The sequence below is a fragment of the Manacus candei genome, unplaced genomic scaffold (assembly GCF_025592945.1).
Source record: "Manacus candei isolate 608988 ecotype Guabito, Panama unplaced genomic scaffold, ASM2559294v1 h1tg000126l, whole genome shotgun sequence".
Classification (NCBI taxonomy): domain Eukaryota; kingdom Metazoa; phylum Chordata; class Aves; order Passeriformes; family Pipridae; genus Manacus; species Manacus candei.
Genome location: NW_026138174.1, coordinates 1,493,981 through 1,519,058, shown reverse-complemented (window position 1 = coordinate 1,519,058; position 25,078 = coordinate 1,493,981). Strand labels below are relative to the sequence as shown.

Here is a 25,078-nt window from a genome sequence, read left to right as displayed (position 1 = left end):
TGTTTTGCTTAAATCTCACACTAAATATTTTTTTGAATTAACAGTTGTTTTGTTCCTGACTTTTTTTCCCCCCACTTCTCTCCCTTAGATGGTAAAAGCAATCCAAGTTCTTCGTATCCATCTGCTCGAGCTGGAAAAGGTTAATGAACTCTGCAAGGATTTCTGCAGTCGTTACATTGCCTGCCTGAAGACAAAAATGAACAGTGAAACTCTGTTAAGTGGAGAGCCTGGAAGTCCTTATTCACCTGTGCAATCTCAGGTATGTTTCAAATACATCTAAGTGTGTTTTTGCTTAGATTTCCTTAAGAACTCATAGCTGCATTTCTCTTGCTATTAGTTTGCAAACAGAGTTTCTGCAATTTCCTTTACTTTCTCAAATATGTTACTAAGAGTAGGAAGAGCTATTTTATTATTTTTTAGTGTGCACACCTGTGTGCCACTGCCTGATGGACAAATTTGTTCAAATATGGCAGAACATGGACTCAATTTTTTATTGTCTGTCTTGCTTTTATGATTTTCCCTCAGTTCAGCAAGTGTAAATACTCAGAATAGCTTGGATTTGCTGTTTTGTTGGAAAGCAAGTAGGAAACAGAGTAAACAAAGGAGAACTAAAAAATGTCCTTGTTAAGAAGGTCTCTTTAGTCTGATTTGCTTCCTTGAAATATTGAGGTGACTGATACATTTTATACACAGTCTGTATTGTGGGACAAATAGACAATGTCTGATGGATTACAGTTGCAATATTTGAGGTGTCTGTCATTGCATGTCACATCAGGTAAATGTGTAATTGTGGAAAGGACCCATTTCTATACATATGAACCTCAGTTCATATATTGTTGACATTACTAAATACAATGGCATTTTTTGTAGTAAATTGGTAACAATTAACAACAGTTTGTATGTTATGGTTGATATTTTTGCTGTTAAATGCTGCAAAGTGAGCCCTGACACCCAAGTATGTACAAGATACTGAATCTTAAGGGATGGCCCTTCTCTGAATTACTCATGTGTCTGATGCTCTGTATTCAAAAAAGCCTCAATGACTTTTGAACTCCACTTTCTGCACTCCTTACTTAGGTTTCAGTGTCTGGAAGTGTGGAAAGGAGATTCTAAAATCAGATAAAAAGAACCCTTTTAAAGGTGTTTTTTGTATGTCTCCTACATTTTGCATTTGCTATCAAAAGAAATTATTCATACACATTAAGGAGTGTGGAAGAGTTTGCATGGTCAGGGTTGAGTGAGAACTATTTTGAGCAGAATAAAACATGCTGGGCATCTTGAATACTTAATACATCATTTTGAAATTGATGGAATTAAGGTAATAACTAAAATTCTAAAGCTTTGATGCTTGTAATCAGAGCATCAAGGGTCATTTCATCTGTCCTTTTTCCCTTGTGTTTTTTGAAACTGTTTCTCTTGCTATATATATACACCTAGAACTAGAATTTCTGAAGGTAGTTTTACATCTAACAGTTGCTTTCATGAGGGTTTTCAAAGGTAATGGTTGGTGATAATGAGGAAGTTAATATAGGTAATGATGAACCTCTAATGAAGTCTCTTTCTCTTTGAAGGTAATCCTGTGATTAAGCTCCAAATGTATTTTAGAACCAAAAATGCATAACACAAAATAAAAAAACACACAAGCATGATTTATCTCCTTACAGAAAAAAAAAAAGTTTAAAAAAATGCAAGCAACTAATTGTTTTATTTTTCTAGCAAATTCCAAGTGCCATTGCAGGCACACTCAGTCCCCAAGGGATTATGGTGCCAGCATCAGCATTGCAGCAGGGAAATGTAACTATGGCAACAGTAGCAGGTATGACAAAGTAAAAACAACTGGCACCTTGCTCTTCGTGTTGGTTTCTTTAATAGTTGTTACAAAAAATACACAAAGACTTTAAAAAATGTGTTTTAAGTCTTAATACCTGAGAAGTTGTTATAATACAGTGAAGTGCATTACTGTTGTATGAAGGTTTAATTTTTTGTGTACCAAGTATGCCTATGTGAGTGGCAGTTACATGTATATAAGATTAAGAGATCTTTCTGTACAACACTACAGAGACATTTTAGAGACTTTTTTTCCCCTTTAAAAAAAAATTCTATTTGACAAAAGCACGCATTACCTAAAACATTGCACTTGTTGGCTGCCTCATGCTCCCTGGAGTTGGGAACCACACCTACAAGTCTGTGTCCTTGTTGTCCTGATATTGTAGAAATGACATTTTAACTGAAACGTGTTATCTTCCTTCTAAGCAGGGTTTTAAAACAAACCCAGCTACCTGCCATAACCAGTGCACTCACATAGGTGTGGTTTTGGTGTTGAGACCCTTTTTGAAGACTTAGGTCAGTTAAAACAAAAGGATTAACTTCTTTTATAGCCTGGTAATCGTGACATTTTCCTTTGAAAATAGGTTTAGGGTGCCCAAAATATAGGGAAATAAAGTCAAATTTCGTGCAGTCTTTTTTGTGAATGGAACAAAATGTTAGTGTAGCAAAGAGCACGTCTTACATGGTTACTAGAAAAAAACATAGTAAATATATTACCAAAGCTCTTGAATTGTCTGCAGTGCTGATGTCTTTATGTGTTTAAAGAGAACAATACTTGAAGGGCTTTTGCTTACCTGTAATGTGTGTTGCTGTTTTGCTTTAAGGGGGGACAGTGTATCAGCCCGTCACCGTGGTCACTCCACAAGGCCAAGTGGTGACACAGGCACTGTCACCTGGGACTATTCGGATCCAGAACTCTCAGGTTTGTTTCATGGGCTTCACAGAATAGTTTTTCGGGGTTCAGATGAATCTCAGTGGTTTTAAGAGGTTTGGTTTCAATTTGGGAGACTGTCAGAACGAGCTCTGTGTACACGCACGTAGTAACTCTTGTAAAATTAGTGCAAGCGCTGCTGTAGGAGCTACAAGTTGTATAACATGGCATAATTTGGAGATCCTAGACAGAGCTCCCTTGCCACATCATAGTTCCTGCCTGTTAAATGTCTTCCTTTGCTGATGGCAGAAGAGTATAGACACATAGAAATAAGAAAAAAAAAGAACTAAAATTAAAAAAAAACAAAACACCCCTAACCTCCTCCCTAGGGAAAAAAAACCCCAACCCTCCAAACCAAAAACCCCTTTGAATTAAATAGACACTTTTTCAATTCTTACAACTCTTCTAGCTGTTGAATGAGGTTTAGGTAGATTTACTGTATTGCATTATGGTGCCACACTGCTGTTGTCAGAAATCTGACTTTTTCTCATGATGGCAACCGCCAGTACTGTGAAACTGTTATGTACTTCAGAGTCTGTCTATTTTGGGAAGCATTTTGCTGTAAAACCTTCAAGATACTCACTTGAGACTATGGGAGATCCTCACATTTGGCTCAGTGTGTCGTACCCTGAAAGATAAGGGCCAGCACTCTTTTGGGGGAGGCTCCTGGGAGTTGGTTCTGGAGAGTTCAAAGGAACAACTGAGGAAAAGGAAACATGAAAACTAGACCATCTTTAGTTACAGAAAACCTGGCTCGCTTTCTCTTGGAGCTGGAAGTGGTAAATCAAATCTTCCAGGAACCTGGAGTCAATTAAAAATGTGAATGAGGAGCTACCATCTGAATCTGTTGGTAATCACTGACTCACTGGCTTCTTTTCTTCCTTATTCTGACTTTCCAACCAAAAAAAGCGTGCACAGAGTGTTCTTTTAATTGGCAGGAGAATGTATGTACTTGCCTAGAACAAATACAGTTCTGCCTTCAGACACCTTGCAGAAAGAAATGTGTAAAATTACTCTTCTATACTGAAGTGTTTTTGAAGAAAAATGTTTTTTATACCTCTTATGGGGAAAAAAAAATACTGAGTCGAAAATAATGTGTATAGTCTATAAACAAAGAAAGGACTTGACCTTCTGCAAACATCTCTGGCTACTCTTGATGTTAGTAGGAATCTCCAGACCCACCTGTACGTAGGTTTGGACTTGGATTCCTTGTCACCCATAGAAAATCCTTCTTCAGTTTCTTCTTTTTGAGTGTTTCAGAATGCTTTGGAGGTAGGGAAAACTACTGGTGGAGAGCTATTGAAAGTTCATTATAAAGCCTCCATATACAAGCAGATTATGTAGAATGTAAAGCATTATTTTGAAAATAAAAGTATGCTCCAGATATATATTTGTTGTAATTTGATAGCTTAAACCTTGTTCAAAACTAGTTTCATACAGGACACAGACATAATGGTTGGCTTAAGAAATTGCTCCAGTTTGTCTGAGAAACCTGATTTAGAATGATTTCAATTATAATTGTCTGAAATAGAATCTTATATGCAATTTGTACAGTATTTCTTTTTACCTCTGTGTAAGCGTTTAAGAATGTGTTCCTAAATGTTCAGATAACCAATATGCAAATGATTTGATGTATCCATAGAAAGTGAAAAACAAAGATGAAGAAATATGAACCTTTAGGAAGTAGTAAAAGTGTTGTGAAGTGATTACATATTCTTCCATATAAGTCCTCTTGCTCTTTGAGAATTTAGATGCATTTTTTAACAGGACCTTTATCATCATTGTGTGCAACTCTAACATAATAATTAATTTTACTTTACCCTTTGTTTAATTCTCAAATCTGTATTTGAGATTTTTGGAAGTATTGGAAGTATTTTACAGCTTCCATAGTTGTTTATATTTACACACAGTGAGTTTATTCAAAATATTCAAGCCTAATTTCTTTTTGTTCAATAAATGAGTTGTTCATTCATTGATACATAACTATTACTGTGCTAACTGCCTTATTTCTTCTAAAATTTTATATGCAGCTTCAGTTGCAATTAAACCAAGATCTAGGCATCTTGCATCAAGATGATGGCTCATCAAAAAATAAAAGAGGAGTTCTTCCCAAGCACGCTACAAATGTGATGAGATCTTGGCTTTTTCAGCACATAGGGGTAAGGACTGAGCATGGTCAAGAGTCAGTTTTTTATGTAACTCTTTTATGTGGTCTCTTACAACTTTGCTTCATAAGGAAGGTGAATTTATTCTCTTGTCCTTTATGTAATCTCAGTTCAGTTTTCCCTGAAGTCGTTTGGAGTAGTTCCACAGTCTAATGTCAGTTGATTTTATTATTATTTTAATAAGTGTGTTACATTTGTACTTCATGGTCTCAATAAACATTGTTAAAGGGAAGCTTTCTTCGTTTCACTGTGCTGAGTACTTAACACTCTCTACACCCTGGTTCATGGCACAAGGAAAAATAATTCCATCTGTGTTTTGTGGTGTTTTGGGGGTATTTTTGATAGAGGAAAATTTCAAATTTTCTGGCTTTATCTCCTTTCCAACAACCCTGATGTGTACCAAGTGTGTTACTATCTACTTGTGCTTTCAGCTTACCCTGAAAGGATAAATGGGTCTCAAGTTATATTTCAGCGTTTAGTTGATGGATATTTTGTTTTACAACCATTTCACAGCAGAAAACTGACACGGGGAAGCTGCGTGTGCGCCTCTTGTGTTACATGCACTGACTTCATCTGTTTAGTTCAGAGCAGCTTTATTTAACTAGAAAGTGCTTGTCAGTGCTCTCATATGACATTGCCTTTAGACAGCATAACTAATCAGATGTTATCACATGCTGTGTTGCCCTGGGATCACGCTGTTTAATAAAGACTGTCGGCCATGAGAAGCTTTTTCTTCTGAATTACACATCAGTAGTTTAATGGTGTCATAGACACTTCCAAGGATAAAATCAGTTTTGTGTAGTAAAGCGCTCCTTGTTAAATTATTTATGTCTGTAAAAGTTTGTGAGGTTTCTAAAGTTCGTGTTTTAATGAGTCAGTTGGTCTTAATCCAGCAGCTTTAATCTGCTGTAATAAAAGAAATTCTTATTTTTGATGAGGAGCAGCTTTAATCAGTTGTAATAAAGGAGTCCTTATTTTTGATGAGGAGATGAAACAAGCTTATGCCTTTTTTTTTGTTTGCTTTTTTGGCCTCTTTAGCATCCGTATCCAACAGAGGATGAGAAGAAGCAGATTGCAGCACAAACAAATCTGACACTACTCCAGGTTAACAACTGGTAAGAGCAAAACCCTTATTTAATATCTGTCATCATCTCCACGTGCTTACAACATAGAAATAGTTAAGAGTGTAAGTTGGATATCTGGAATTGAACTTGCTGTTCTACACGTGCTACAAAATATGTATAGAAATACAGGAGTTGTGCACTGATACACAAGAATGTCATTTTTTTAAGGTATAATAACACTCGTGCCATTTAAATTATATAAGGGCTCCAGAAAACATTGCAACATTAAGGAATTATGTTCTGTTGCTGAGAGAGATGGAAGTACTCTCATTTCTCTTCTGCAAGTAAACAAATGGAAGATTAAAGGTGTTCAGTGACCTGAAGCTCTGTAAAGGTTGCAAACATTTAAGAAGTTACTGTCAACAGAGATTGATTCTGCCCTTAAAGGGTTCTCTTCTGAGCAGTGATGCCTGGAGAGTGGCAGTACCTCAGCTACACTAGTTCATGGTTCAGCATGTTTTAGCATGTTTTATCTTCACTGGAGGTGTAAGATAAGACTCCTGCCCCCACAGAAGAGAGGAGGGAAGGTGCCAACACGCACCTATTCTGCTTGTTGGTTCAGTTCCTAAAATTACTGCAGCAAAGTCCAGCAGGGATCTTCCTCAAATTTCAAAGAGGACACTGGCTGCATGGCTGCAGAGGGGTCCAGTGGGGAAATACTTAAGATAGTGACAGAACACAGGTTCCAAAAGTGGAACAGTGTAACTCTGCCTGTGGGACATGCAGTCACGGAGCTCTGTGGCCTGGGATCCGACTGCTGTCTTTGAAGAGCGTTTTATTACACCACATGGACCTGCCAGCTGCAGCCAACCTCCTTCCATTGCAGGCAAAGGTGTGTCCCGGCTGTGTTTTGTCAGATTTAGGGATGATATCCTCAGTCCCAGCTCCTTGGCACAGCTCCTGCATTGAAGTTGATTCAGTTAATTGCTGGTAACTAATGAGATGTGGTTTAAGCATTTTCTTGTTCACTAGCAGGAAGGGCAGCAATTAACATGCTAAAATAAACAAGTGAAAACCAGGGAACTAAAAGGAATTGGGAAAGATGTGAAAAATGTGTTTGCTGTTGTCTCCTGGATCAGGAGCCAGCCCTTGGAAAGCCAGGGAGCCAATAAAATAAGTAATGCGGAAGCTCAAGGAGGTAAATGAAACCAGGCCAAACAAACTAGGTTAGGCAGGGGCTAGATTTTAGGTGGACCCTAATGAGAAGAGTGTCAGCTTTCTGAGCTGTGCTGTCAGCAAGTTTTCTGGTGCTTAGTTTTTAATAAGATCCTGAAGTGTACATCTGTTGTGCTGTCTGGAGGATTTTTCCTTCTGAGGTGGGGGGAAAAAAGTGCTGCAAGCTGCAGAATAATAGAAGCACTGTCTTAGCTAGTTTGCCAAAATCAAAGGATGTGGGTATTCTGAAAGCAGAAAAAAAGCTTTCAAAATAAAAAAAAAAGTGAAGCCCAGCTGACAGGGAGAAGATTTTATATTCCTGATTTTTTTTCCTTTCCACTGCATGCTTTGTGAATGTGGGAGAGAACTTGCAGCAAACCGGTCACAAGTTCTCCTTGCCCTGGGTTGTGTTCAGGTTTATCAACGCTAGAAGGCGAATTCTGCAGCCGATGCTGGACTCCAGTTGTTCCGAAACCCCCAAAACGAAGAAGAAAACAGCTCAGAACCGGCCGGTGCAGAGGTTCTGGCCTGACTCCATTGCCTCAGGAGTTGCTCAGCAGCAATCCAACGAGCTCACCATGTCCGACGGTAAGGAGAGACCACGGGTAGTTAATTCCTTCGTAACAGGGAAATGAAGGGATTGATGCCTTTGGGGGGAAGGGGGAACTTCTTCATGTTTCAGTGTAAATGTGGTTTTAATCCGGGAAAACATAACAGAAATGTGTCAGGTTTTTTCTCTTTAATTGCCTGTGTTTTTAGAGGAGCATTTTATTGGATTTTGCGTCGAGAGACTGTTGCTTTTGTTTCAGGAGTTGTGAAAGGGCAGAACAAAAGCGAGATGTGCAGCTCTGATGTAGAACTAAGTTCTCTCAGTGCGTGTGTGCACGTCAGGAGTGTTCTCTTTGATGAGCACTGTGGGGCTGCAGCTTCAGTTTCGCTGCTGAGCATCTGCAATTCTACATCTGCCTCACGTGTTTCAAGGTGAACAGTGAGAGGCAGAGAGGCTTTGACTGAAGTAACTTCCTCAGCATCAGATCAAACAAGAAGACCTAATTTAAGAAAGATAAATATCTGCTTTAATCTCAGGATCATCCTTTCTGTCCTGCTGCCTGATGATTTGTTCCTTTCCAGTTTGTAGCAGACTGTTCCCTCAGCCTGTGCTGGACCTGACAGCAGCTTTGTCCATTTAAAAATCCCCTTGAATCTCTATGAACACTCCCATTTTTCTGCAATGAATTAAACTGGAATACTTTGCAGAAATGGTCTTGTGATGACTTGATTGGAGAATTGCTGTAGTGGGTGTCTATAACACAGCTAAGTTTAAGATTCCTGACCAACCTAATCCTGGCATTTCCTGATGCTTGAGTGTTTGACGACCTATATGGCTTTTATTTTAATCTAGTTTCTTAGGTTTTCTTCCTGGTGATTGGGGAAAAAACCCTGTTATAAATAATAAACACATATTACTTAAAATTGAAAAGCAAGAAAGATGCTAAATTACTGTGATTGTGCTTCTGCAGGTGCTGTTGTCACCATTACAGCTCCAGTCAACATGAATGTAGACAGTCTCCAGTCTTTGTCATCTGATGGTGCTACTTTGGCTGTCCAGCAAGTCATGATGGCAGGGCAGAGCGAGGATGAGTCTGTAGACAGCGGGGAGGACGATGGAGGAGACCTCTCAACAACAAACATCAGCGGGCTGGTCTTGGATAACAGCGATTCTCTGCAGTAGGAAGCAAGGAAGTGTGACAAAACACTTAGGAAAAAAAAAAAAAGAATGGACTGACTGACTGACTTTTTATAGTTTGCACAGCAAACATTTTACACAAGTTTTATTTCTAATATGTTTTATATGTAGATATAGAAGGGTGCACTTTTTTGTATTTCATAGTAAGCTTAAAGAGTGTTTTTGCAGGTGCAGCAACTTCTTTCAAATGTGTTTTTTTTTTTTTGTTTCTTTTTCCTTTTTCTTATTTCAGAAAATTATATCTAGTAATATAATAAGAACCACGTAAGCACCCCTTTGTCCTATGAATTGGACGTGCTGCAGTTTCTAATGAATTATGCAGTTTCAATTAGTGCTGTTATTTAACACAGCTTTGGATGGGCAGGTGATGTAAATTTAAGGCATGTGACACTAGTGTGTGAAACTTAATTATTAAGTTAGATGCATATATTTGAAAGATGCTTCTGCACCTTAAAAACTGCTAGTCTGAGGTGGACAGCAACACACATAAAAAGGAACTGTTGATGTGTGATTCAGTAGCGAATGTATGGCAATTTAAATAAGTTTAGTTTCTCTCATAGTCCGTGAGCCTGTTTATCATTTGCTATGAAAACTCCTATTTTTACCTTGCTGGGGTTATTGGATAAAAAAAAAAAATATTTTTATAAATTCATTAGAAATTGGGATGACGACTGTATTAAGCAGGAGGAGAAAAAAAAAAAAATTTCCAGAGGGGAAAAATAAATGTTTAGTATTCCTATTTGGAAGGTCTGAAAACTGACCCAATTTAATAAACAAGCCTACAGTAGCATTCTATGATTCTCAGCTATCCCACAGTGATATACTATATTTGATAGTAGCATAAGAAGGGCCCACTCTTTGATGGGATTTTGATATTGTCAAACATTGATTTATATTATGTGTAAACTAATATTCAAATTACATAACTCTGTATCTAGACTTGTATCTGAAAATATTTGCTAAATGACTATTCAGGTGAGTAAATTCAAATACCCACAACTTTTCCAGTTACTAGATGAATTTAACAGTTTATAGTTTGTACAACTGAATCTGAAAAAAATGAAAAGTTGCCTACTATACAGTCATGAATTCTGCTATTTTATTGCATTTGAAATATTTTCCCCTAATACAAAAAGAAATATAACTTATGGATTTATATAAAAATTTCTTCAAATCTGAAGTTTACTACCAGAATATACAGGCTTTTATTAGAGTAGAAAATCCTTGTGTGTCATTTAAAAACGAAGAGCTGTTGTGAAAACAGCTGGTTTTTTGGTTTTGTTTTTTTTTTTTTTTTGTGGTAACAGTTCATTTATTTTCCCAAAGTTTGAAGTCTGTGTCTGTCTATCCACGAACTTTTGGAACTTTTGTATTTCCCTTTGTCAAGTACAAATAACATATTCTGGGAGCCTCGTGGTATGATCAACATCCTCTTTTTAATCTCTGCCTATTTGTCACAGTGAGGGGTTGGATCAGAACTTCCTTCTGGTTTAGACCAAATCTAGTCGTGTTTCTGATACAACAGGGGAAAAAAAGATGTTAGATTTTAGACACTGTATTTGAACAAAGCCCTTGGACAGATGCAAGTATTTAATTGAATACTTAATTTGTGCTTCACAGGACACTCAGGCATGTGGGTCCCGTTGATTTCAGTAGGATTGGCACATGTGCTTAAATGGTTGGAAGGTGGTCATTGCAGATTCCAAAGCAGGTGTGAGTTGGTGTGAAGAAAAACTTGTGGAAGAAATGTTAGTAGCACTGCCATATGCACATGGAAAATAATACTAGTTTTCAGTGACTAGTATCTATTTTAAAAAAAAAAATTGGTGTTGGTTTTACTCAACACAAGTGATGTTTCTGCTGTGGCACTCACTTATTCCTGGCTGAGCATCTTCCTTAGTTCAAATGCTGTAATGATCTGCTCCACTGGAGTGGTAATTCCTAAAGAAATTGTTTTCTTCTGGCTTCTCTGCTTTGCCACTGATGTGGGGTGTTTGTTAAACAGCACAGTAAATGAATAATGAAAGGTTTAATTAGGAAGATGTTGACATAGCATAACTATCTCAAAAAGGCTGTTGTCAAATCCAGTTTGACCCCAAAATATTTTAAAGGACAGAAACCACGTATGAATCCTGCTCCTTTGGAAACATTCAACCTACTGCCCCTACAAAAGATAACTGAGATTACTGGAACAGAGAGACAGATTCTGTGGGTTTAATTGTTTGTGATTTAACTCCAAAAGTGCTTCATCACCCCCACAGTTTCCATCATACAACAGGTCATGTTGGTTGGTTGGTTTGGAGTTTTTATTCAGCCACCCTTGTTTATGTTTAATAGACCTTTAATCCTTGTACTTGTAGCACGTAGGCAGAGGAATAATCTGCCTTTTAGTGAGTACAGGCCCGTGGACAAACACCTGCTTTTCCAAATCAGGCTGTGCTGGAGCACCAGGCTGTTTTTCACCATATCCTTTCCTTCCCTGACCAGCTGTTGCTGCCTCAGGCTTTCTCCATCCTGCTTCCAGGTGGGCTTGGAAGCAGCTCATCCAGCTGATCCTGGGGGTAGCAAACAGCCAGCAGTGAAGGGAAGGGTAAACCAAAGTGGGCAAAACTTCCATCCTTTGGAGATAGCGTGGCAATGGGCATTTACCCACACCTCAAAACTATGAGGACTGAGATCCTAAAAAGAGAGAAGGCATTAAAGCAATTTAATATCTATACAACCAACTGGAAGAGGCTTCAGGAATATGTTGTTATGTGCCACTTGGAACTCAATTGGAAACAACCAAGCCTCAGGGTTTGCAAACTTCTGAAAGTGTGTTTTTCAGAAAGAAGCCATTATCTAGTCAGCTTTTTTTTTTTTCCTTTTTTTATTCCCTCCACCCTCCATGCAGCAGAAGTTTTATTCTTCTGAAAAATTTGCAACCTTGTCTTCAGCTACTTTATCAGTACCCAGAGACTGAACTGTACAGAGTTTACTGTGAAAGGGGAATATGGAATAGTTTCACTGTAAGATTAGAAACATGAAAACATAGGAATGTGAATTCCTAAAACTGGAAAGGCTTTACCAGTATAATCAAAGGTATTGCTTAACATATGAAACTCAAATCTTTTCTTTTAATTCAGTGAGAATTCTGTAGTGGGTGTGAACTGCACAGGAGTGCTTGTTCTTCTCTTGGTTTTAAAAAAGAAAAAGTAGTGTCCTTCATTTTTCCTGTATAAGAAAACTTTGCTTTCAGCAAAGTTTCACCATTCAGGAAAGGTACATGTTTACATTAGTTAAAAAGTCTTTATAGGGGACATAAATTTAAACCCATATGTAATTGCCCCCCTGCCCCCAAGTAAAGTCATATTCAAATGCAATAGAACTAATTTTTTTAAAAATCAGTGTGATTCTTCTGCAGTTATGATTATTGAAACTTATAATTTTTATTTTTCTAACCCCAAACAGGGTTCTCAGTCCAGTTTTTTCAAGATTCCTGTAACAGGCAAGGCAATTTCCTGTTGCTTTTTAACTTTGGAAGCATTGCAGTTTAGTAAACCAATTCCAAAACGATCAGGATATATTTCTAAATGACTGTTACGAAGAAATAATCATGTTAGAAAATATTTAGAATCATCTCTGGCTCTGCAGTGGGTTTTTTCTACGTCTGGATATTGTGTCAAAGTGGAGTCCTGCTGACCTCAGGGAAACTCCATAAGGCTCCATATCAGGCTGCATTTATCTGCCAGGGAATTGGTTCCTTGTTCTGGTACCTGATCTCTGTTAGGAACTTTTTGGAGAGCCCTCCAGCTTTATTTTGCCTGCATACCTGGGTGTTCTTCCAGTGGCAACCAGGGTATGGATGAAGGGCTTGGAAGGGCAGGAACTCACGTTGGCCTGGTGTGCACCACGTAATTGTTTTGGTATTCAAAATGCAGCCAAGAAGCCAGACCCACAGTGAGGAACTGGAGTTCCCAGTTCCTGTGCTTCCAGAGTAGGTTCAGGTTTATGGATATTCTAGTGGAATGAAGCCACAAGGACTTAATGCATGAATAACATGTGGATTTGGTTCTGGAAGAATTAGAAGTTCATCTTCCTGACTTTATGAACTTGACAGCCCACAGGATGAAACAAAGCCTTTCCAAGGGATGATATTTGCACTTAAACAAACAAAAATCCAGAACACCCTGGTATTTTGAAAAATTGGAACACATGCATTTAATTGTAATTAAAGATGTTTTAACATTTATTTTCTGAAGCAGAGTCATCTTGGGAGGAAAAAAAAATTAATAAGTATTGGTCTATGCAAGACACAAATGTCAAAACTGTGTAAATTACCCATTTTTAGGTGCTGTATTATTGTTGTCTTTCTGACTTCTGTTACTTTGATTAGTCTTTTCATCAACCTTTCAGCCTTACATTCAGCTTAGAGTTGAATAGGCAAAGTGTAGTTTTGAAATCCTGTTGGAAATGTAACTACCCTTCATTCCCTCATGGAAATCTCGCATGTTAAACAGTTAAGTGAAATGTTTTTGGTTTCCTAATAATAAATTCAGACTCTTCACCACCTCCTGAAAACAGCATATCCATGAACATGCACGTTTAATTGTGGTGTGCAAACGATCAAATCATCAGCCTTGTGCTGGGGGCACTTTGCTCTTCCCTCTTCAGTGCAGCTGAAGCAGCAGCAGGTTCATTTTGCCGAGCTCGATGTGGATTCCTTTCCCCCCACCCCCTGCCTTTGGCATGCTAAACACCTTCAAATGGGTTTGGGGTTGTTTAATTTTCAAGGCCTGAAGTAACCTGATCGTCCAGTGTGTAAAGCACAGTGAGATTGCCACTAAGGTGCTTTTAAGTGATTGCCCAAATCAGGTTATCTGTTCCTTCTTGTCACCTGGAAATATCAAATATGCTCCTTTTCTGTGACTTAGTTCTTTAGGACCTGCTGAGTGATCACAGCTGGTTTTGCCAGAGAAAAGCAAGGTGTGAGAAGGCAGTGAAATGCTTTTCCAACCTTGTGGGCTCCTGTAAAGAGACACAGTTCAAGTTAATAGAATCCAGTGTTTTCAGGTCGTGACAGAAGTGGCCCATAAATCTCTCTGTGGGTTGGCAGCACTGGGTCTGCATCATCGACAATCTTTAAAATGTGAACCCTGTAACTTTTCTGTCCTTGGTTGTTAAGGGATTTTTGAAGCAGCTGACCTATCAAGGGATAAAATTAAAAATGAGAATATGCCTCTTGGATGATTTATTTTTACACTGCTGTTCTCTGTGAACAGAAAAAGCACATTTTTAAAGCAAACCATTTACATGACTTTAACAGTGTTGTTTGGCTGAAAGACAAATATGTTTTCAAGAAACCTTGAGCGTAGTTTTAAACTGTTTAACCAGTTCCTGGCCAGGGAAAGTCATTGGCCTCTGTATTTGTTTGGGGTTTCTTGTTTATGCAAATGAAGAAAAATGTTTACTAGTTCTTACCAGTATGGGGATTTTTATTATGCTTTTGTAATGCAGGAGCAGCTTTGATGAAAGAAAGCATTAGCAGGTAAATAGTCCATAATGTGTGTGACTTTGGGTGGGGTTTTTTTCCTTTGTTGTTGTTTCAAAATTATTAATTAAAATGGCATGGACATCAAACTTCCAGTAGTGGTTCCAAGCATAAATGGTAGTGACTTATTTGAAAAGAGTTCCTCTCTGCCAGTCCCGTGTGTTAACTCCTTCAGACAGACTGTAGTGCATTTCTGAAATTGCCATGTTCTGCTAAATCAGAAATCTTCAGGAAAGGAGCAGCCTCTTTATTACAAGGCAGCGATTCTTCTCCAGCAAGAATCTCAGACTCATTTCATCCAGTGTGTGAATCTTGCTCAGCGAAGATGAAGTCAAACGTGGGTGATCTGAAGAGAAGATTTCCTCTGGCTAGCATGGGAGCATTATTGATTCCTACTCCCTCTTCCCTGGCATCTGGCATGGTGAGATCCACGTGTGCCCCCCGAAGGGAACAGCCCAGAGCCCGGCACACCTGGAGAAGGGGCTGTGTGTGACTGCACTGGCCACAGCTGGTACAGCCTCCAGGTGCCCTGCCTTGCTTAGCAATCTGTTTGAGAGATTTCCCTTTACCCTGAGGAACATGCAGTTCTAAGCATAATTGACTATTTTCTTACAAAAAAAAAAAAAAAAGATCTTTTTGTAGATGTTTTCTTAGTCCAGAACATATTTCCCCAAGGATTTTGGATCATTTTTGTTTTCAAAGGGTTAATCTGTGGATAGCTGAGTAGTGCGTGTTCTAGACACAGGAATATTTGATCATTTTTTTTGACCTCAGAAGTGTGTCTGAGAGTAGTGCCAGTAACTCCTGGTGATATCATTGGAAATAATTTTAACTCCACTGTCGCCAGGGAGCAATTTTTTTCCTTATTCTGAAATGAATAAACAACCAACCAAAAAAACCCCAAACCAAAACCCCAAACCAAACCAAAAGAAAAAAACCCCACACCTGCAAAGGACAAGTGGGAATGGCTTCAAACTGAAAGAGAGGAAGTTTAGATTAGATATTATGAGGAAATTTTTTACTGTGAGAGTGGTGAGGCCCTGGCCCAGGTTGCCCAGAGAAGCTGTGGCTGCCCCATCCCTGGAATTGTTCAAGGCCTGGTTGGATGGGGCTTGGAGCAACCTGGGCTAGTGGACGGTGTTGGAAAGGATGATTAAAGTCCCTTCCAACCCAAACCATTCTGTGATTCTGTGTTTATATCACCTAAATTATGCCCCATATGGTGTGTTTTTAATCGGCTTCAAATTCCCCTGAAAGATGAATCCCCTCTTCAATAAGCCATTAAAGGAATCAGAAGCCTTAGCTCTAAGGAACTGGTGAGCTGGTTTGCTGTTTCTAAATAAGCCTCTTTGTAAAAACCAGAGCAATATCCTCAAGTCTAAAACAAGGGAAAATAAACTCCATATGCAGTGTAAAATGAGGATTCTGCAAAAAAAGCAACAATAAGGCTGGGACACATATTAGGTACTGTGTTATTTGTTTAAAATCCATACGTCAATCCATGCAAGTTCAGAGTGTGTGAGGTATGTGGGTTTAAGTCTGGGGTGTATTTAAAACAGAAAATGACAAGTTACCATTTAGATACCCTCCTAAAACCTGAAAGCAATGTGACCTTTGTAAGTCAGGTTTGGTTTGTCTTCCTGATGCAACTAAGGTGTGATCCAGGGCTTATGAAGTAATCAGGGAAAATCTGTGGATATTTACCTTCTCTGTTGGTCCTTGGACTTTGGTGTCACTACTAGCACAAGTCAGGAGCTGAGGCTCTTGGACCTGCTCCTGACCATCATTCCTGGCACACCTTTTGTTAAGTTGATCTCGGAATCCTAACTATAAGCTGATGCATATACTAAATGTGAATGTGGTAATAAAAATTAATTTAGATAATTCTTTGTTAAGATCCAAGAATTCTTTAACTTAGATTTTTTTTTTTTTTAAAGTCACGAAAAAGCACACAGATAATACCTAAGGAACCAGTGATTGACTTGCATGTCACTTTTGCTCTGTATGTGTGGGTCCTCTTTCCCCTGCAGCCTTTCACTGTGAGCTGCAAACTGTGGACACGTTCCTGAATTTCTTAACATTCGTCAAAATTATGTTGCCTCACATTTCTGAGCAGCTCAGTTTATAACCCTGTTTGGTCTTTTTTAAGATTTAGACCACTTGCTTTCAGCAGGGGCTGGCACACAGGAAAGACAAGGAGACTTATTTATATGTGCAATTACAAGTAATTACAAATTCAATTACTGTGCAGCTACTGATTTCTCTAAGATACATAGGAGTATATATGGTTCCATGGGCAAGATCCATATTAAGGCCAGGAAGGAGAGAGAATATTTCTTTTGCTGGTGTCTCACTGTATTTTTATATTGGAACAAGAGGGTTATTTTTTCTTTTTAATACACAAAGGGTTGTGGGGTTTTTTTTTTGCACAGCTGATTCTGATTAAGTTTCTTAACTCAGTGCTGTAGCCTGACCAAGACCTGAAAGCTCTTGAAAATTTCAAGAAGCATCATCAAATGAAACTCAGAATTGCAAAATTCCAGAGATTTTGAGGAACTGAGTTAGCATTTTAGGTAATACCTGTGCTGCCTTCTTAGCTTTTCAGATGCCGGGGGAGAACAATGTTCCTTGTGTGTACACACAGGGACACTTCCAGCAACTTCAGAAATAATAATTTTCCTCTAAGATCCCCCATTCTGCTTTCAAACAACTGGGTTTTTATTCCTGTCCTTTTTCCTTTGTTTTTTTTTTCCTCCCACCTTCATTTCTTCGGAAGCTGGCAACAATTAATCCTTGATTACATACCCTGGACTTTTTCTATGTCTCTTGGGCTTCTGAACTGTGAATAGCCATGAATAATGACTGCAGGTCGTTCCAGGATTCAAAGCCAGGTGCTGGAAAAAAGCCCAACAGCCTTCCAGGAATGAGTTTTGGATGCTGCTATGGATGCAGTATCAGAGTGATAACTAAAAAAAGAGATGTCATTAGTGCAGATACACAACTGAGATGCACATTGAAGCTAAATCATGGAGAAGAATCACAGAATCATTAAGGTTGGAAAAGATTTCCAAGATAAAGTCCAGCCTTTGACCGAACTCCACCTTGTCAACTAAACCATGGCCTGAGTACCATGTCCAGTCATTTCTTGAACACCTCCAGGGATGGAGACACCACCACCTCCCTGAGCAGCCCCTTCCAATGCTTGACAACCCTTTCCATGAAGAAATTCTTCCTGATGTCCAACCCGAACCTCCCCTGCTGCACCCTTTCCACTTGTCCTGTAGAAATCACTTTGACCCTAAAACAATATGTATGCTATTTTCCCAGATGAATGTGTCACTTTTTTCATGTCCAGGTTTTTTTGTAATGTTTTTGTTTGTTCCAGTGAAAGGTTTTAGTCATAGAAATGGGTATTTTAGTACTCTGCACCACAAAATATGGACATCATAGGGAAATGTGCATAACCCCTCTCTATTAAATCATGCAAATCCTCAATTTAAAGAAATTAACTGATCAGAAAAACACATTTCCGTTTTAAATTTCAGAAGCAAAATGTACACTGCATCAAATGTGCATATACTGAGTTTGCCCTGAAGCTCCTGACTATTAAATCCCTCTTCTTTTGCAGCCCCTTGCTTGCCATCCTGCAGTTTTGACTAAGATAACCCAAGTGTCACCTCTGCTGTTCCCAGAGGACATCTGTTTTAGATGCCAAATCTACTCTTTTGGTCTCCCCTGCCCACCCACACGGAGGAAGGAAAGGCTGTGAGTTGTAACAGAGAGAGAACAGCTGACGATCAGCACTCAATACCCTGCAAGAGTGTTTTCAGTTTCTTCAGAAATACCTCCCCTGATTTTTCACCTTGCCAAAGGGGGTCTGGGAAGAAGTCCCATTTTCTAAAAATCTACTTCAGCTCAGTGTCCTGGTGCGGGTCAGCTTTTACTTTATAATATTTTTCTGTGTATGTTAAAACCCAATCACACACTTGTGTGCACGAGGTTAGTTCCCATCCTTGTGCCATTTGCTGGTTTGTACATGACATCACTGTCGTGTCAGGGCACCTGTATATGCTTAAAGTTTTCTCTAAGGAACACATTCCAAAGACAGTGTCAAATGTTGCCTCTCTCCCTGCCCTCCAGTTTTAAAGAAAAACTACTTCTAGGAAGATGCAGTTGGTCCATTACCAACAATGAGTGGGTACAGTTCAGTTAAATCAGGGGATTCTCCAGGAAACCTCTGTCTCATTGTTCTCATCCTGATCAGAAATCACAAGTGCAGAACCTGTCATGGATCAGGATTTCTGATAATTTAAGAACACAACACCTAGAAAAAATGACAGGGAGCCACCCCCCCAACACCTGGGCTTTGCAGATCCAGGCTGCGTTTGCTAAAAGCTGTTTGGTGAACCACACAGAAGGAATTCACTCCTGGCAGGTTGTCAGGAAAGGTAGAAGGACTTGAGCAAATACTTCAGCTTCTTGGCACTGGGTGTAGTTGTGCCCAAAGGATGGGCTTTTTTCACTCATGAGTATTTAACCCTAATATTGTACAGCCTCGTGAGACAGGAACTGAGAGGGCATGTTGAAAAAGGACAGATGGACAAAACATGGTTCTGTTTAAATCAATGATTCTATGATTAACGCAACGAAGAAAGGCCCTGTTGATTCCACAACTAACTAAGAATCAGTAATGATCTTTGACAAAGTGATGGGACACTGAAGAACACAAACAACCCCCCCAAATGTGATTGCACTACATGTAAAACGAGGTCTTTTTAGGAGCTGCAAATTTCAGCTGTTGCCTCAATTTCCAGGGCTAGTTTAGGGGTGCACAGGGGTTTGCATCACAGCCAGGCGTGTGCTTCCAGGTAAGTTGTAGATGTTTCTCAGGAGCAAAGCAACATACAAAGTGACAGTGACCACGTCAATGAGTATCCACAAAACCACCCCCTTGTCCAGGCCATGGGGAAAATCTGACCTTGGAAAATATAAATAATTCCAGCAACACTGTGTCCAAATTGTATACAAGCACACGGGTGATCAGTGTCGGGGAATCCAGGACAACACCCATTCAGGTAAAGCATGCTGAAAACCCAAGACATTAAACTTAAATGAATGAATTCTGACAACTGCTTGGGGTCTTTGAACAGGGTTTGGGCTTTTTTTCCTCTCTTTTGTCCCTGTGCCGTTGCTGTTAAAGGAAAAAGTAAAATAATTCTTCTTCCAATGTGATGAAATGCAGACAGAGATCCTGTGAGACTCACAGGCAGAGGCTCCACATGGAAGGTGTCTTCAAATCAGGGGTGAGGGCAGAGCAAAGAAACTCTTCATCACCTCCAAGGGGTGGCTTAAAAAAGGGGCCTGTGGGGACTTTACTGCACAGATATTTGAAGAATAACTCTTTCATTGTTCCTGTGCTGAGCTTGGATAAAGAGTATTCTCACAAAGCCCATATTATTCAGGGGCTGTACCCATCTGTGGGTCATTCTCCCCTGCTCAAAGGTTATCAGTCACACCAGGCAGGGAAGCAGTGTGGCAGATAAGACGTGTGACAAAGGATAAACTACCCCAGCAGCCCACCAGCCTCCCCAGGCAGCAGGGAGTCTCCCAAATCCCTCATGACTCCTTCCAAATAATCCCCCTGCTTGCAAAACCCATAACTGTGCTTGCAAACCTTGTGGACTCAAACACTCACACCTTGCAAGCATGTACAGGATGTGAATTCCTTCAGCTCTTTGTAAATACCTGGACAGCACCTAATTAAAAACCTGTAATGGGAAGAATTTCTTGTGCTGCTGGTGGGCACGGCAGCACGGGATGTCTGGTGTCTGTCTGGAAGGTGGCAGTGAGCTTTAACCTTTCTAACTATTAAAATTTTTACACCAAATTGGGAAGAACAGTGGGGAAGGGTCATCAGGTAAAACCCCCTTTCCCATGCTTAGAGGGATAGAGCAGCTTTCCTGTGAGGAAAGGCTGAGAAAATAGGGATTGTTCAGCCTGGAGAAGACTTTGGGGTGACCTAATTGTGGCCTTCCAGTACCTGAAGGAGATGACAAGAAAGATGGAGGGGGAATTTTCATAAGGGACAGGACAAGACATAATGGGTTCAAACTGAAGGAGGGGAAATTTATGTTTGATAGATGGAAGAAATTCTTTGGGTGAGGGTGTGTGAGGTTGGTGAGGCACTGGCACAGGTTGCCCAAAGAAGTTCCAGCCCCATGCCTGGAAGTGTTCACGGCCAGGCTGAATGGGGCTCTGAGCAACCTGGGCTAGTGGAAGGTGTCCCATGGCAGGGGATTGGAACTAGATGATCTTTAAGGTCCCTTCCAACCCAAACCATTCTGTGATTCTCTGGGAGCAGGGCAGGGATGTGTGTGAGGTCAGAGGCTCAGTTTGTGCTGGAGCTGGGAGCCCTCACAGCCAGCTGCAGCTGGAGCTGGAGCATGGGGAGGTGTGGGCACTTTGGCTGCTCAGGGATGGGGGATTCTGACCCCCTCCCACGGCTCAGCTGCAATACAATCAGTGGAGGAGGAGCTGTGTGTTCTCTGTCACACTCCCAGTGTTATCTCACATCCAGAGTGTCCATCTGCCTGCTCTTGTAGCACCCACCTCAAAAATCCAGAAGGCAGTAACAGGGACTGTTTCCTGACCTGCTGGTTGTCACAAGTGAGGAGTTTCTCAACCCAGCAAGTGCTGCAGGAATCGCTGGGTGCCCAAAGGCAGCTCAGCTCAGGGGCTCCTGTGGTTTCCCATGTTGGGTGGGAGGTTTTGTGAGGCCGTGTCACGTCTGGGTTTGTAGTGAGTGGCTCATCCTCCCCCAGACCAGCCCTCCGGTTCTCTGTGGTTTTCTGGAATCACACGGGCAGGAGGTGAAACTGGGGAGCACTTTGGTGCTGTGGGATGGGTGGTGGCTGCAAGGCTCATACTGTCCCTGCTGGGGAGCTTTCCAGCTGCAGATCAGGCACCTGGGGGGGTACTTTTCCCATTAAAGACATCCTCATCTCCTGCTCTTTGCTTCCCCATCCCCACAGCAGCTGGTGCAGGACTAGGGAAAGGAAGTATCCCAGCTGCCCTGGCTCCACACAGAACACACGCCCTTATGTCCTGACCACACCATTTTTGTGTGCTGTCAAACTTCCCAGTGCAAAGCCCCAAACCACTGTTCCCCTCTTAATCCCAAGAGCCTTCCAGATGTGGGAAATGCCTGAGCTGGGGGGTGCCAGCCAAGGGCCATCAGTGGGGTGGCCATGCCAGGGGGGGTCACTCAGGTGTCCTTATGCCCCAGGCCCAGCTTTAAGGTGCAGCATTTATTGGGATGTGCTGAGCTCTCTTGTCTCTGGCTAAGGCTCACCAGAGCCCTGGAAAGGATTGGTCTCTGACAACCCCAATGAAGGGGACCCTTGTTTTATCCTAAAAATCAAATTCACCTGCTTCCTCCAACCTTTTCTTAATCCTCCACCCGAATCTCATCTTATCATTGTGTTTTTTGTGGTCAAACAGCATCGGGCAGAGTAGTAGAGAAGAAAATGAAAACAAACTGGGGTACATATTTAAAGTTTCCAGGTATACCTGGGGCAAAGGTGGTTGGAGAGAGGCTTGTGTGGCCCAAGTACCACCAGCTAACACATGAGGAAAGTATATGTGTCCTTAACAGTAAAGTGTTCAAAAGTTTATTGGTAACATTGACTTTATAAGCTGTGGTTTTTAGTAATGTATCCCTGCATCATATATATATGTATAGGGGGTGTGTGTATATCTATATATGTCAAAGGATTCAGAAGGTGAAGTTCTGCTGTCCCAAGCCTGTCTCCAGAGGACATGGACATGGAATTTGGGGTATTCCTGCTGAACTGGGACACAGCAGGGACTGACAGTGAGGTCAGTCCTGGGTAACACTGAGGTGGCTGTGAAGGACTGAGCCTTGACTGCCAACATCCTTACGTGGGTCTTCAAGGCTTTGCCTTGAAATGAATGGTGAAATGGTGAAAACGGAGAAATGAAAGGGATTTGCCTCCCAAGAACACATTCCCGTGCCAACCCACCTCCTCCTCCCACCCCATGACAAGATAGGAGAGAAGGTGTCAGACCATCCTCTGATTTTGATCCCACCATTTTGAACCCCATGGAATCACAGGAAGCAAAAACCTGTCTCCTGAGAGGAAGTTTATCCAGCGAGTTTGATATAAACAGCCTATATAAACACAAACTCATACAAAAGCAGAACCGTCTCGCAAATAAATAAATAGCTGCGTTTTGCTCCAGTTACATGTGAGCAGCAGTCAGTCTGAGCTCTCATGGCCCATTGCTGTGATCAGACAACAAACCTTACAACAAGCTGTGAACAAACCTTACAACCAAGCAAGCCCTACAGACATTCTGCCCTGGCGTATAAATGACAGAGAAGGTGGCATCTCTCCAGCGCTCCAGCACGGCCGTGACAACCCCCAAGTCCTCCAGGGCAGTTTGAAGCGTTCAACACCTCTCAGCGAGGACGCTGCCAGAGGAGAGGAGCTTCACTCCTTGCCCTCCCCAGCGCTGCACTGCAGCTGCCCCCCCTGGGGAGGGCAGGAACAGGTCTGGGTGCCGCGGGTGGTGGTGGTGCCGGCGGGCACTGCCATCTCCTCCTGGTCGTAGCACACGCAGCGTGGGCACCCGTCGGCCACGGGGCTGCCCACGGCCTGGCAGGCGTGGGGCAGGGGTGGGCACAGAGGGGTGCAGGTGATGCCCTCCCCGGGGTGGCAGGTGCACAGCTTGCGGGCGAAGTCGATGTAGAAGGAGCGGCCGGCGGGGATGTGGCCGCTGGAGAAGCCTTGCAGCTCGCACTCGCTCTCCAGGTAGGGCGGGCAGGGGCAGGGCGGGGGGCAGGGGGGGCAGCAGTCCCAGGCAGTGGCGGTGGTTGGCCCCTCCAGGACCCTCTCGGGGCACGGGGGGCAGGTGCTGGGGTCACACGTGGGTTTTGGGGCCGCGCCGCGGAGCAGGAGGCAGGTGAGCAGCAGGCGAAGGGCGCCGGTGAGGGCCATGTTCCTGGGAGGGAAAGAGAAGATGTTTCTGGGGAGGGAAAGGGGGATGTAGGAGCAGGTGTCACACTGGGTATGGGCACATCAAACCCCCAAATTCTGGGCCGAGCCCTCCGTGGTTTAAAGCAAGGGGGATGCAGCCACCTCTCCCTGGCATGCCCATGGCTGCAGTTTTGGTCGTCCACAACTGGCTGGAGGAGAGTTTGCTCTAAAATGTAAAGAGTTTTTCCCAAAAGCTCATTCTGGCTTGACCACGGTGTCCTCCACCCCCAGGTGTTCAGACAGCTGCAACGTGGGCACTGGGTGAGCAAAGTCCACGTTGCAGCAAACACTGAGCTTCGGCACAGTTGCCCTGGCCTTCAAGTGGCACTTGTTCACCACTATATTGATGCTTATAATTTATGTTTAAGTGACTAATTAATTATTCCTGGGAGGCATTCAGGCATGAAGACAGGAAGGGCTCAGTGAAGCACTGTCTGCTTTGGTGGCTCTCCCTGTGGCTGTAATTGGGACCCTGCTGCTGCTCCAGGGTGTCTTTCTTTTTTTCAGACTGACAGCTTTTCAAGACTCAACATTTCCTTAACTGCACTTTTGGATCCCTTCTGTCCCTCTGAGTGCCCTTAACTCCTGCTGTATTAAATACACCTGCTCTACCTCCTGGACTGGGTCCTTCCAGGTTGGGTCTCTTCTCCTTTTGCCCCTGCACCACCTTTGATTACAATTATATCGTTACCCTCATGCTGTGCATTTGATTGCCCAAACTTCCTACTCTTGCAGACATGAAACTACTTGCAATGACTTCTTAACATTTCTTTAAACAAACTTATTTCCAACTTGTATAACCATAAAGAAAACCACTCAAAAGCACAAACTCCACCTGTCATCAATTTGAAAAAAAAAAGGACTTTTGAGCTTATCTGTTTTTACAGCAAACTCTCGCTTGTTAAATTGCTGGTAACTGCTTTATCTTTGCTGTAAGTAGCTGTTCTGCCCCTTCCTTTCATTCACACATTTTAATCTAGTGGTTATTTTACCATCATTCTCAGGGGACTGATGGCTGTGCCTAGCAGCACGGAGCCCAAACACGTTCCCTATGGAAAGGCTGCTGCAACCCCACACTAAGAGCTCCCTCCTGGCTGCCTCCTGCTATTTCCTAGTGAAATGTTCGTCCTCCCCCTTAGTTTCGGAGAACCAGGCTGGCCAAGGCCCTCCCCTCCTGCCCTGTGCCAAGTCCCCGTGGTTACCTGGTTAGCTGTGGGGTGTCTGGGCAGTCAGGACAGGTGCTGGGATGTAGTGCAAGATCCTGAGAGGCGTCTCTGGTCTTCACCCCACAGCCCTCCCAGACTTCTATTTATGTGCCTCCAGTGGTGGCTCCACGATGAAACACTGGTGGGAGAGACAGGGGAGGCGGGGAAACCTCCAAGGTGGCTGGGCAGGGCCAGCAAGATGGTTATCTCACTCGTGGTGTTGGTTTAGTCTGACCACAGACTAATCCGGTGTGTCCCAGCGTCTGCAGGTCTGACATCTCACCCCACGCCCCTCTGTGCAGACTTCACCAGGGTTTCTGGAGTGTCAGCGTCCC

General features: G+C 41.9%; 2 protein-coding genes across 2 annotated transcripts in view; one reads left to right on the top strand and one right to left on the bottom strand.

Annotated features, from left to right (window-relative positions):
• The window catches only part of PKNOX1 (PBX/knotted 1 homeobox 1), a 43,000-nt gene extending 27,609 nt beyond the window's left edge, over positions 1–15,391 (top strand). The window contains exons 6-12 of the mRNA XM_051770844.1: positions 89–259; positions 1,717–1,816; positions 2,652–2,749; positions 4,789–4,917; positions 5,962–6,038; positions 7,618–7,790; positions 8,723–15,391. Of these exons, the coding sequence (XP_051626804.1) occupies positions 89–259; positions 1,717–1,816; positions 2,652–2,749; positions 4,789–4,917; positions 5,962–6,038; positions 7,618–7,790; positions 8,723–8,934 (960 nt within the window). The 3' untranslated portion in view covers positions 8,935–15,391. The remainder of the gene's footprint in view (positions 1–88; positions 260–1,716; positions 1,817–2,651; positions 2,750–4,788; positions 4,918–5,961; positions 6,039–7,617; positions 7,791–8,722) is intronic.
• A 7,242-nt stretch (positions 15,392–22,633) lies between these two features.
• Positions 22,634–24,877, bottom strand: LOC127462331 (fibulin-2-like). Its single transcript, XM_051770860.1, has 2 exons — positions 24,741–24,877; positions 22,634–23,503 (listed from the first exon to the last, which is right to left on the bottom strand). The coding sequence occupies exon 2, from the start codon at positions 23,497–23,499 to the stop codon at positions 22,993–22,995; it is 507 nt and encodes a 168-aa protein (XP_051626820.1). The 5' UTR covers positions 23,500–23,503; positions 24,741–24,877; the 3' UTR covers positions 22,634–22,992.
• Positions 24,878–25,078: the final 201 nt, after the last annotated feature.

Bases quoted from the DNA above. Each gene is read 5' to 3' on its own strand.
- LOC127462331 (XM_051770860.1), bottom strand. From the start codon at position 23,499: ATGGCCCTCACCGGCGCCCTTCGCCTGCTGCTCACCTGCCTCCTGCTC.